General features: G+C 47.9%; 2 protein-coding genes and 1 long non-coding RNA gene across 3 annotated transcripts in view; 2 read left to right on the top strand and 1 right to left on the bottom strand.

The window, feature by feature from the left end:
- LOC106145902 (gastrula zinc finger protein XlCGF57.1-like) overlaps positions 1–12,613 on the top strand; it is a 185,860-nt gene that overhangs the window by 50,288 nt on the left and 122,959 nt on the right. The gene's annotated exons all lie outside the window — the stretch shown is intronic.
- LOC110355741 (uncharacterized) overlaps positions 1–12,613 on the bottom strand; it is a 58,884-nt gene that overhangs the window by 18,202 nt on the left and 28,069 nt on the right. The window contains exons 4-7 of the mRNA XM_065049551.1: positions 5,235–5,361; positions 4,895–4,976; positions 4,640–4,747; positions 2,909–4,481 (exon numbers count right to left, since the gene is read on the bottom strand). Of these exons, the coding sequence (XP_064905623.1) occupies positions 2,909–4,481; positions 4,640–4,747; positions 4,895–4,976; positions 5,235–5,361 (1,890 nt within the window). The remainder of the gene's footprint in view (positions 1–2,908; positions 4,482–4,639; positions 4,748–4,894; positions 4,977–5,234; positions 5,362–12,613) is intronic.
- LOC135578299 (uncharacterized) lies at positions 5,764–11,456 on the top strand. Its single transcript, XR_010469781.1, has 2 exons — positions 5,764–6,304; positions 10,354–11,456. It is a non-coding gene; the product is annotated as an uncharacterized LOC135578299 (long non-coding RNA).

Genomic DNA, 12,613 nt, shown 5'->3' with positions numbered 1-12,613 from the left:
AAGCTCTACAGCACAGGCCTGGGCTCTTTCTGCCCTCTTTTTTTTTCATTTAATTCCTGCTGTTATACACTTAATATGCAATTCTAATTAGCTGAGCAATAGTTACATTCCTCAGCCCCATTTACCTGTTGCAATTTCTTACAGATATTGATAAACAGCATATTAAACATCAATCCATTATTTTCATTTTCCTAGATCCAAATCAGTTCATACTTCAGTAGCTTTTAAATACAACCTCTCCCAATTTCGCATCCATCATAGCATTTAGTTTTCTATCCCTTATCTCCAACTAGCACATAAATTCACTGTGAATCAGAGTTTAACAACTTCAATTATTCTCTGGTCTTAAAATTATTACATCACAATAAAAGCAAATGAACTTATGGTACTGTACTTCATCCCATTTTTTCCAAAGTTCTGCAGAACAACATTAATTGCAATATAGCGCTATGACCCGGAATTCCACATTCAAGCCACAAGTGAATACAATATTTTTTCAAACTTTCTTTTATCAGAGGATTCCCCAACAAAGTTACTCTAACGTGTAAGGATGCATCCTAAGGGGGAGCAAGATGGTACTTCAGTAGCAGAACCGGTTCCCATTTTGTAATTATCTTCCCAAACAAAATTATTTTGGTACCAAATAGAAATATGCAAATTAAAATACTGAGCTGAGATATGTAAACCAAAGACCAAGTTCAAGTATGCAAATAGATCACAATTACACTTATTCAAGACAACATTTTGATTTTAGCATTGCACCTTTGGGCCCCTCACTGCTCAGCCAGGTGGAGGCACCGCTGGGTCTCCCTGACAAAATCGGACAGGATGGGTTTTTTTCAAAAAATGTTATTCTGCAGGCCCAGGCCCAACATTCACACATCAGACATACGGGGTGGTGTCCCGACCCGGGATTTCATTCTCACTGGCCTGGGCTATTACCCCTTACACTCATAAAAAACACACTTCTGTATAACCTGTCCAAGGTCCCTTCTGTTTTAACTAATTGCTGTGATTTAATCATGTTAGTATTATTTGTCCGGATGGTCATGTTAGTATTGATTTTCCTTTATCATGCAGGTGGCTGGAACTGCATGTCCTACCATTCCCACAGAAAATATGCCAAGGAGAATCAGGTCCGAGTTGGTTTGGAGTGATTTATACAGGGACAGGAGATGTGAAAGGGTAGAGGGAGGCCCTCCCATTGATTCACCAGGTTCAGAATGAAACCCCTTGCTCTCTGAATTCCTTCTGAGAGAGTCCAGGTGCTGATGGATCCAGCCTTAGTCCCAGACTTAGTCAATGGTTCGTGTCCAGCAGACATTGAGGGTCAATGGAAAACAGTAAGGGATTTGTCAGGGACCATATTTTAAGTTAAATGTCTCAAAGTTTGCTTGATCCTGTCTCTGCCATGACCAACTGCATCATTTTTCAGAGACCTGCCTGGATACAAGCCACAAGGAACCTGCCCAGCTCCAGGCAACAGGGGACTTGTCTGGCTACAAGCGATCACCTTCCCCTGCCGAGGCACACGCGGTACCAGCGTGCTGGGACTGAGAGCACGTAATGTGGACCAGGCAGTATATGCCCAGAAGATGATATCCCAAAATAGCCCCAAAATACCTTATAAAAGACTATATGACCATGTAGTACCGTGTGAATGATCCAGAGACACCCATCACTGACAGGTATTACATGTGTACAACTCAGGGATATAAGGGGCGGTTAATTTGTGATTGACAAACAAACTGCCTTCCCAAGACACACTGCCCCACTTACTAGAGAGAAAATGCCACTGGTTCGATCCATGGTGGTGTCTCTTGCAAATCTATCCCCACTGCTCGCTAGCTTTCCTCATTTTCCATCTCCTTCTCCATGTCCTATCACCATTTTGTTACAGACATCCATTTAGAGAAGTATTTAATAAAGATCCTTAATTAAGTGGTATTTGACCGCACTTGCATCTAATTTATGAACCTCTCCAGCTCGGAGCTTCCCAGACCAGAAAGTAACAGAATTATATGACTTTATGGCCAAATATTATCTCTGCACAGACAATTCTTTATATCAGTTGTGTGCTGGTTTGAATGAAAGTGAGTTAATGTGCTTCATGCAGCTAGAAATCATTTTTTCGTAGCTAGTACAGTCATTGTTTGAATTTAGTTGGAAAACAAGAAGATAGCAACCCAGCACATAGATAATGTTCTTAATTGCTGTTTTCCGAGAGCCAGTCTCCGAGCTCTCTGCCCACAGGTGTGAGGCAGCTGGGACAGAGGGCATGGATGGGACAGATCTTGACTGACATCAGGCTGATCAATAAGAATATTCCATGCCATTAGCATCATGCTTCAGATTTAAGGAGAGTCAGGATCTGATGGTTGGCAGCAGAATCAGGATGGAGTTGGGACAGACTCAGGATAGACAGTGATGGTGATCCATTCTGGTTCTGCTCCGTTTCGGGGAGTTCTGTTCAGGAGTGTCATCAGTTGAGCCTTTTGCCATCCTGCCGTGTTGCAGTGGCCTCTGAGACTCTTTGACTTTTGTGAATGTTGGTGGTTTGAGCTGGTTTCTTTTGCTAAAGTAGACACAATTTTGGTGAATGTGGCCAGAACTTTATAACACACCACTTAAGATTTCAGGAAATTTAGCTACTAACTAACACAAAGAGGACAGTATACAAAAAAAATCACACAGGCTTATAATTCTAAGTGATACATTCTATGTGAAACGTATTTATTTAAGCCAAATACCAAAAAAACTTAAATTGGGCTCGTCCAGTGATCTGTGTAAAACTTGTGGGCTGAGATAAAGACAGTTGAATAGAAGAGAAAGGGAATAATGACAATGATAATGATGTAAGAATATACAAAACAAGCAATGCATGGGAAGCTACCAGGAAGAAAATTTACTCTGTCCCAAAGAAAACATGGACATTCCCCCACAGCCACCCACACAGCAGCCCCTGGTGACCAACAGGCCCCTTGGTGGCAGATTCGGGGGTGCCGGACTGCGGAGGCGGCTGCAAGCTGGGGGTGCCGTGGGTGCGCTGGTGAGCCAGCAAGAGCCTCTCCTTCCAAAACCGCTTCTCGCAGACACCGCACTGGAAGGGCTTGGCCTCTGCCTGCCCACCTAATGCAGACAGATCTCCCCTCTTCTGCTGGCTACCCACTGGCACAAGACCCAGGCCATGGTGCACCTGCTGGTGTCTCTTCAGGAGCTTCTTCTCCCTGAAGCTCTTGCTGCAGTTGGTACAGGTGAAGGGCTTCTCCCCAGTGTGGATGCGCTGGTGAATCATGAGTCTTGCCTTCTCCCTAAAGCTCTTGCCACAGTCATTGCAGGTGAAGGGCTTCTCCCCAGTGTGGATGCGCTGGTGGGTAATGAGGCTCTTCTTCTCCCTGAAGCTCCTGCCACAGTCAGTGCAGGTGAAGGGCTTCTCCCCTGTGTGGATGCGCTGGTGGGTGATGAGAGTCGCCTTCTGCCTGAAGCTCTTGCCGCAGTTGGTGCAGGCAAAGGGCTTCTCCCCAGTGTGGATGCGCTGGTGGATGATGAGGCTCTTCTTATCCTTGAAGCTCTTGCTGCAGTTGGTGCAAGCAAAGGGTTTCTCCCCAGTGTGGATGCAGTGGTGCCCTAGACTGTTGGGCCTTTTGACAAAGCTCTTGCCGCAGTAGGAGCAGGTAAAGAGCTTCTGCTCGGTATGCATTCGCTCATGGATGATGAGTTTCGTCTTCTCCCTGAAGCTCTTGCTGCAGTTTGTGCAGGCAAAGGGTTTCTCCCCAGTGTGGATGCGTTGGTGGATGATGAGGCTCTTCTTCTCCCTAAAGCTCTTGCCACAGTCAGAGCATGAAATGGGCTTCTCCCCAGTGTGGGTGTGCTGGTGGATGATGAGGCTGTTCTTCTCCCTGAACCTCCTCCCACAGTCAGTGCAGGCAATGGGCTTCTCCCCGGTGTGGATGCGCTGGTGCCTCTGTAGGCTGTACCTGCGGCCAAAACTCTTGCCACAGTCAGGGCAGGTGAAGGGCTTCTCCCCAGTGTGCATGCTCTTGTGGCTGATAAGCTTGGACTTCTCCCTGAAGCTCCTGCCACAGTCGGTGCAGGTGAAGGGCTTTTCCCCGGTGTGGATGCGCTGGTGACTCAGCAGTTGCTGCCTCTGGACAAAGCTCTTGCCACAGTCGGTGCAGGTAAAGGGCTTCTCCCCGGTGTGGATGCGCTGGTGGATGATGAGGTTCGACTTCTTTGTGAAACTCTTGCTGCAGTCTCCACAGGCAAAGGGCTTCTCGCTGCTGTGCACACGGTGATTCAGTGGGTTCTGTTTGTATATGTCCCCACCTGACTGGCCACAGGCCAAGCCCATCTGATGTCTTGTGCCAGGGCTTGGCATCCCAGGGAGCAGGGAGGTGGGTCCTGGCAGCCCCTCAGGGACATGCTTGGTCTCCTTCTGTGTCCCAGGGCTGACGGCTGCTGGGGAGGAGATGCAGGGGTCACTGCCAAGGACAGAATGAGCAGGAGGGACTCCATTCCATGAGGAACAGCATGGGTACCCCTGTCAGCCTTGCACCCTCTCAGGGACATGGATCACCTGAGGCAAGGGGACAGTGCACCTTGAACTCCCAAACACCCCTGCCAGAAGCCTGGTACCCACCTGGCACAGGGCTCTGGTGCCTCTGCCACTCCCCAGGGAGTTCTGGCACACACGGTGTCTCTTCTCGCTCCATCTTGCAGATGATCTCTGGTTTGACGGTGGCCCAGCCTGTCCAGGGCACAGAGAGAAGCCCCCTCTCCCGCACTGCCGGGACAGCAGCACCGGCCCCCATACCCACAGCCCCAGCATCCCCCCCACCCCGCTCCTCTCTCCTGTCCCTGCCAGGCTGCGGCTTCAGCCCCCACATCCCTGTACCTACAGCCTCCTCTCGCTGCGCCCCCGTCACCTCGGCCACTCTCCTGCAGACAGGACACCTGGGAACAGCTCAAAGCTGCGCCTGCAAGGTTTAGACTGGATGTGAGGAAGCACTTCTGTAACAAGAGGGTGGTCAAACCCCGGAAGAGGCTTCACCCCATCCCATCCCATTCTCTCTCCCGTGACCACAGGAGGCTGCCTGGCAGGGTATAAACTTGCAGTCACAACTGCTCAGGCAGCAATAGAGACAGCTGGATTTTCCCATTCAAGTAGTCCAGCTCACTTAAAGAGATGAATTCCAGCTCGACCCCAGCCCAACATCACCAGAGAGAGTCCTCACCAAGCGAGGCGACCATCTGGTAGTTCTCCAGCATCACCTCCCGGTAGAGCTGCCGCTGACAGCCCGACAGCTTTGCCCACTCCTCAGGGGAGAAGTAAAGCGCCACGTCCTCAAACGTCACCGACATCTGCAGCAAGAAGCACACTCGGCTCAGCACACCTCACCACATGGTTGCTAAACACCTCTGCTGAAATCCTGCTGCTGCCAAGCAGGGTCCCGCTGGTACCAGGGGCTCTGGCATCCCAAGGGCAGTGCTGAGAGAGCTCAGAGCATCCTGTGCAAGGGAAGGGCAAGGACAGAGGGGCAGTCTTGGCACTGCTGGGTGGCACAAAAGGGCCACTAGGGCATGGGGGACTCACTGAGAAGGGCCCTGGGTTGCAAGACACCCCATCAGCTGTGCTGAGTAGAGGGGCAGGGCTGGCAGGCTTAGAGGCAGGTGTCCCCTGTTCGTGCCAGATTAGGGACCCACACCAGAGCACTGGGGACTGTGCCCTGTCCCACACCCACGCCACAAGCCAGATCACCCCCCAGGACCGGGCACAGCACCGTGACTCAAGGGCTGGCCCGAGGCCTGGCAGCAGGCACGCTCCTGCCTGCCCCTGCCCGTGGTGCGGCTCAGCGGGCAGGGACGGGAGCACCCTGCACCGCACCGGGTCTCAAAACACTTCCCTCCTGCATTGCCCCACTGCAAATGGACCTGCAACTTGGCCAGTCCCTTCACAATCCCAGCCCGTGGTGTCCCCAGAGCCGGGGCCATGCCTGACCCCAACCTTGCTGCAGCAGCCTGGAGCCCGGCGCGTCACTGCTCTCAGCACGGAGATGGAGGCCCGTGCAGGTATTGATCCGGGAAGAGGGAGGCGGGATGCTCCGGATTCCACTCGAGGTGCCTGTCCTGTCACCAGCTGCACCAGCACAGCCAGGACAGATGTTCCCTGCAAGCACAACATTTCCATTAAGAAATCACGGGCACAAGTTCACTCACCTGCCCACAGCTGCCTTCCCTGCACCTCGAGCCTTCACAGGTACTGGGAAAAGGACAGACCAAGGGACCCATCCAGCTTGGGGCAAAGGTGAGAAAGAGCCACGAGAAAAAGGGGGTTTTGGAAGCTCCCAAGCACCCAAATCTTCCTCCAGTGCTCCACAAGTGCCCTTCCCAGCGCCGGGGCCGCCAGGGCCGGATCCAGGGGGGGCCGGGCGGCTGGACACGGAGCAGCGTGTCCGCGTTGCACGGGGGCCACGGGGCGAGCCGGGGAAAGGCCGGAGCGCCGGGGGGAGCCGGGCCCTAAGGGGAGTGCGGGGGGGTCCGGCAGGGCTGGGGGGCGGCCGGCGGAGGGGAGAGCACGGGAGAGGCCGTCGGGGCCGAGTCCCCTCCGCCGGGACCCCGCGGGCCAGCAGCGCCCATCCCCGTGCCGCGGGGCCGCCGCCCGCCGCCCCTACCTGCGCCGGGGCCGCGCCGCCAGCCCCGCACGGACAAAGGCGGCGGCGGGAACCGCCGGCAGCGTCAGCCCGGGAGGGCCGCCCGCCGCCGGTGCAGCACGGGAGGTGTAGTCCTGCCGCTCCGCCCCGCTCGGCTCGGGGGGGCGGGCACCGGGAGCACCGCTGTGTCCTTGCGGCCCCTGGCCCTGCCCACCACCCCTGGCCACTCGGGTCCTCTGCAAATGGAGTCCTGGGCTCGGGGGCACCGAGACACGGCGGGACACGCCGGCTGGTGGGGACGGGCCGGGTGGCTGTTGGCAAACATTCCTTTGCCTTGTCTACTCGAACGGGTCCCATCTCCCCCTCGCAGGGCAGCAAAATTAGACCTGTGCAATGCAACAGCTATAGATGATTTAGGACAGAAACATGGGGATTTGTTGAAAGGCATCCCCCAGCTCTTGGAAGAGACACTAATTGGCACACCACAATTACAGGCACGATTGGTTTCTGAAATCCTGAGGAAGTAAACGGACCTTGCATTTCAAGCTATGATAAAGGTGCCAGAAACCGACAAAGCAGCCAAATCATTTACAACTATTAAACAGGGTCCCAACGGGAATTACATGCAATTTATTGACCATCTTCAAGAAGCCATCAATAAGCAGGCTGAAAACTTAGAAGCTAAGGGCACACTGGCGTTGAAATTAGCAGTAGGGAATGCTAATGTTTGCTGTCAATGTGTTATCTGCGGGTGTTACAGTACACATTACGTGCTTCTGTGTATTGCCTCTCTGAAAATCAAGCTGCTTGTCAGGAATGTGAGTTAATTGTTTTACTCGTTGTTGTTAGAATTGTTTCTTTGTGGTGTAATTACTCCGCAAAACTTTCTCCCCAGTTTTCCCACTCGCGCTGCAAGCAGTCCTGTGCTTCCCCCCTCCCTCCCTCTTCTCATGGTTTTTACTTGTGAGATGGGGTCGGAAACGACTGTCTTCAGTCATGTTCCTAAGAAAGCGGTATTGCTAGGTGTTTTAAAACATGGGAAAGCACTTGGAAATATGAGGAAGTAAGATCTTGAGAAATGTTATGATTGATGGTGGCTGCTGTGTCAGTAAGATGAATGGGAAAAGTGGTTGGAGGATAGAACCTTGAAGTATAACACTGTGTTTCAATTAATGTTGGTTTTAAGGCGAGAAGAGCAGGACAAAATAAATCTCTGCAAGAGATCATTAGATCATTACAGACAGTTTCACAGGTGGGACGGTTTGAACTTCAACAAGCTGAGAGAGATTTAACTGGTAACACACAGGTCACAGGAAACTTCCTGAAGTCTGCAAGATGCTTTCCTCATTAACCTGTTTTCTTTGTGGGTATCTGTCTAAGCATGTTGCAGTTCTGGTAGGTCTTTGTTGTGTGGTATGGTGATTTCACAGACTGCTAAATAATGAGAATCCATGAACTTAAAATGTGCATTTTGTGATGATACCGATGCTAAAATCGAGATATCGTCTTGAATTAGTGTAACTGTGATCCATCTGCATATTTGAACTTGATGTTTGGTTTGCATATCTGAGCTCAGTATTTTAGTTTGCATATATATGTATTTGGTACCAAAAGAATGTTGTTTGGGGTGATAATTACAAAATGGGAACCTGTTCCACTGCTAAAATACCACCTTGCTCCCCCTTAGGATGCATCCTTATACAACAAAGTTATTGCTCATATTGTTATCTAATAATTTTGAGACCAGAAAATAATTTGTTAAACTTTGATTTGCATTGAATTTATGTGCTAGTTGGAGGTATGGGAAAGAAAACTAAATGCTATGATGGATGTGAACTTGGATGAGGTTGTATTTAAAAGCTGCTAGAATATGAACTGATTTGGATTTAGGAAAGTGTAAAAATGGATTGACGTTTAATATGCTGGCTTTTGACATCTACAAATTTGAAAAGGGAAATCAAGCTACGGAATGTAAGTATTGCTGAGCTACTTGGAGTTGCATATAAAGTATATTATGGTTGGAATGAAATGGGAAAACAAAAGAGCAAAATATCCCAGGCCTGTGTCGAGCTGCAAGATAAACTCAGCTCATTGTAACTGAGGAGTTTGCCAGAGCCTCCTACTTCATACCAGCAATTACACCGGCTGCGTGGCCTTGGTACATCTGAACTGCAGCAAGAAGAGAAAGAAAAGCAAATGGAAAAACCTGGCTGCCCGCTTTTAAAGCGGTGAAAGGGGGGGGTTTCTCTCCCCCCACTGCAGCGATGCTGTAATACTAAATGGAGAAGCCTGGGGGTGAAATTTAAAGGCATCCCTAGCAGATCCGTAGTTCTAATGAAATTGGGAAATTAAAGTAAAAATTTATTAATAGACTTATTCTGTGGTAACTGGTTGTAAGAGACTTCTTAGTAAATTCACCGTGATAGTTTTTGAGGTCGTGGGAGAGAATGAAAGAAATGCCATTGCTTGAGACCAATGGAATGCCAAATTTGGAACAAAGTTTTACCATATGACTTCTTGTATTTGCCAGAAAGCCCGATACCTCTCTTGGGTCAAGATTTGTTAAGTAAATTGTAAGCTCAAATAACGTTTTCTGAGAATTCTGTTTAGTTGCATGTCCCACAAGAAGCTGCTGGGATGGTTCAGATCTGCTTGCTGCAAGTGAGAAACTTCCAAGGAAATGTCGAATGCTGTATTTCCACTAGTGTTAACAGTCAGTGTTTTGATAAAGCGAACACTACACTGATAGAACTGAAACAGGACTTCGGTCCGGTAAGAGAAAACAATACCCAATAAACATGACAGCCAAAATGGAGTTAGAAACTTGGATGAATAAATTTATGACAACCTTACAAGCTAACTGTATTCAATTGGACTTGCAGATTTGTCTTTTTATAGCTACAACATAGAAACAACCTGTGGCTATTGTGGGACAGTATGAAGAGAATGCTAACAGACTGATATACCGGTTGTTACTCTGATCAAGAAAATGCAGGGAATGGATTTAAGTCTTAATAGGCCATGATCCTTTTGTCATATATGTACCATTTGTGAAATTGAATTCTGATTTTTTTTTTTAAATTTACAATCTATGTCCTTGTAAATTGCACTAGCTGGTTTTCTTAACAGCACAGCTTTTGGCATGCCTAAATGTAAATTGATGCAGAACCTGCAAGTCTTTAACACCAGGTCACAGATCATACGTGTATCTGGTCTGATCCTACATACTTGCACAGTTTTGTTGGTGGTTCTGGGCAGTCTCATAAAGCTGTAGTGGTCTGGCATGAAGATAACGATTGGCATCATTCTGTAAAAGTTATTGAAGGTTCAACCCAATTAGCAGAACTTGGTGCAGCTTTACATTACTTAGAGCTGTTTAAGGAGGAACCTCTAAATTTGATTTGTGATTTTGAGTACGTAGTCAAGGTCCAATGCACGTATCTGATTCCGAACTTGTTTGTTTGTTTGTTTTTGTTTATGTTTTTTTTTTTTTTTTTTAAAAAGGGGGAGAAGTAGGGGCAACACCACAAAACCAATTGTCAAAAGCACTGTATGTGATGAAACACTTTGCAAGTATGACCCAAAACCATGCTAAATCAGAAAGAACCTACATTACTTATGGTCAAATCACTAGTTAGTGGTCAATGGAAAAGGCCACAGCAATGAATTACTTGTTGAGAAGGTTATGCTCGTGTCATTACAGGCCAAGGATCGAACTGGATTCCCGCGAAACGGGTCAAGCCATGGCTGAATAAAGACAACAAAGATTCAACGGATGCAGATGGACAGGAGGGAGAGAAGTTGTGAGGACTGTTTCAGATGTAAACCGTGGATCCTAATTCAGTGTTATAGATGCTCACAGACCTGGTGGTCTAGAAGCCTGTTAGCAAGCAGGTGGTGTACCTTCTGTGGAGAATGGCAATTTGAGCAAACATCAGGAGAGCCAAAAGGGTGATATTACACTGAGACAGTCAATGCAAAAATGAGGTAAAATTATGGGACGTTCCTACCATAGTATGTACTGCACTCCTTCTCCCTTGTGTAGCAGCTGGTCAGGCTTTAGGAGACATATCAAAGTTAAGCTATTGGTCTTTTAAACAGGCTAATGTAACTTCTGAGATGCTAACTCAGTTAATAGTAGCAGTTGATGCTATTAGGCTTACTACTCTACAAAATCACGCAGTTATAGATCTCTTACTTTTAACACTAGGTCATGGTTGTGAAGAATTTGAGAGAATGTGTTGTATTCACTTGTCTGATCCTTCGGAATCTATTCATAGTATTTTAGACAAACTAAACCAGCACATTACTAAGATTGTCATAGTAGAAGTAGGGTTTGACAAAGGGTTTAAAAGCCTGGGAATAGGTGGGTAGTTGTTTGATCTTATTAGGTAAGGCTCAACTGCATTATATGTAATTGTAATTATGTTGTTAATGATGTGATTGTATGTTGCAGTGTATTTCAAAGATGATTCAGCGTGTTGTAAACAAGGCCTGGCTGGTTCAAGAACAAAAAGGGGGAGCTGTGGGAGATTTGAGGGATTTTCTTGAAGTGGGTTTCTATTAGATGGAGATTTGTTATTAAACTAGTCAAGCGCAAAAGAATTTCAAGGCCACCTTGGAAAGCTGAAAACACGATGTGAATCAACAGACCTATTAGCAGTGAGACTCGGGCGCGTGGACAGCTCGGGAACACGGACAATATCCAATCAGCTAATGCACGCGTGGAGCGTGGACGTGTGATCAGGAAAGAACTGCATATATAAGGAGGCTTGTTTCTGTAATAAATGGCTTCGCTTCAATTCATATTGGATTGTGTGGAGTCAATGTTTTTTCACCCTCGCATAGATCAAACATATTCATTACATATCTGGGAAGTGCTTTACATATGTATTACATTTCTTGGAAACACTAACCATATGCAGATGTCTCTAGCACCTGCACAGAGCAGTGAGTTGGTGGTCTTTCGAGGGTTATGGGAGGAAGTAAGGAGTCTTCATCACATTGTCCTTTCAATGAACTCAAGTCCTGGGCATGCACAGTTCTTTTGTTACTCTACTTGGAACCTCGTGGTCATGCTGAACCAGTTCCTACACTAGTTGGTCTTTTTTCTATCTACTCAGAGTAAGTGTGTTTCCCTTCAGTTCTTCACTGCTTGTCTTAAAAATAAACACCATTCTTGTGACCTACCATCTGTGTAACCTTTTTTCTACCTTTTCTCTTAGGTACCAGCTCTCTCCTCTGGGCAGACCCTGGGGTGGTGGCCACTTGCTGACATGGGCCAGAGCCCCCAGGAAGCTCCGCCACGGTAAAGGCTGAGCTGCCCCGAGGCTGGACCCCAGGGCTGGACCTCCAGGGATGGCCCATCAAGTGCAGGACCTCCCACCAGCACTGTCTGTTGGAAAAGGCGAGTTTTGTCCAGTCTGTCACTTTCCTGTTGGATACCAAAAAGTCGGCAAAAAGACTACCGAGCATTGTTTAGAAAGTGCTAAAAAGCAGGCATTTTTATTGCAGTGTGCCGGATGCTCGGAGGATTGTTCTTCTAATCGAATGTGTACATGCCTGACACTTCTTGGTATTTATTGCACATACCAATTGCACATTCATTGGTTTCTACTGCTTAGTTCATACACTAAGCATGAACTATTTACATATTCCCTCCCTTAAATCCATCTTTGGTATTTGTGGGTCTTTACTGAAGGTTTCTAGTTGCCCCCAGTAGTCTTTGCAGCCTGGTGTCCCTTACCCTGTGCCGTATTTTTTGACCTAATTTCTTCAGTGTAAGTGTATTGTCGTTTTGTACTACTATACAGCAAAGGTCACGGAGCTCTTTCTTCAATAAGTGAAACATTCGACTTTCCCAGCTTGCAAACCAAGGACATCCTGGTTTGCCTCATTTCCAGTCTCTAGATAGCTATTGTTCCTCTATGAAGTTCCTGTTACATTATGCCTAGTCTTGTTAC

Source organism: Columba livia, chromosome 1 (genome assembly GCF_036013475.1).
Source record: "Columba livia isolate bColLiv1 breed racing homer chromosome 1, bColLiv1.pat.W.v2, whole genome shotgun sequence".
NCBI lineage: Eukaryota > Metazoa > Chordata > Aves > Columbiformes > Columbidae > Columba > Columba livia.
This window is presented reverse-complemented; position numbering and strand designations above follow the sequence as displayed.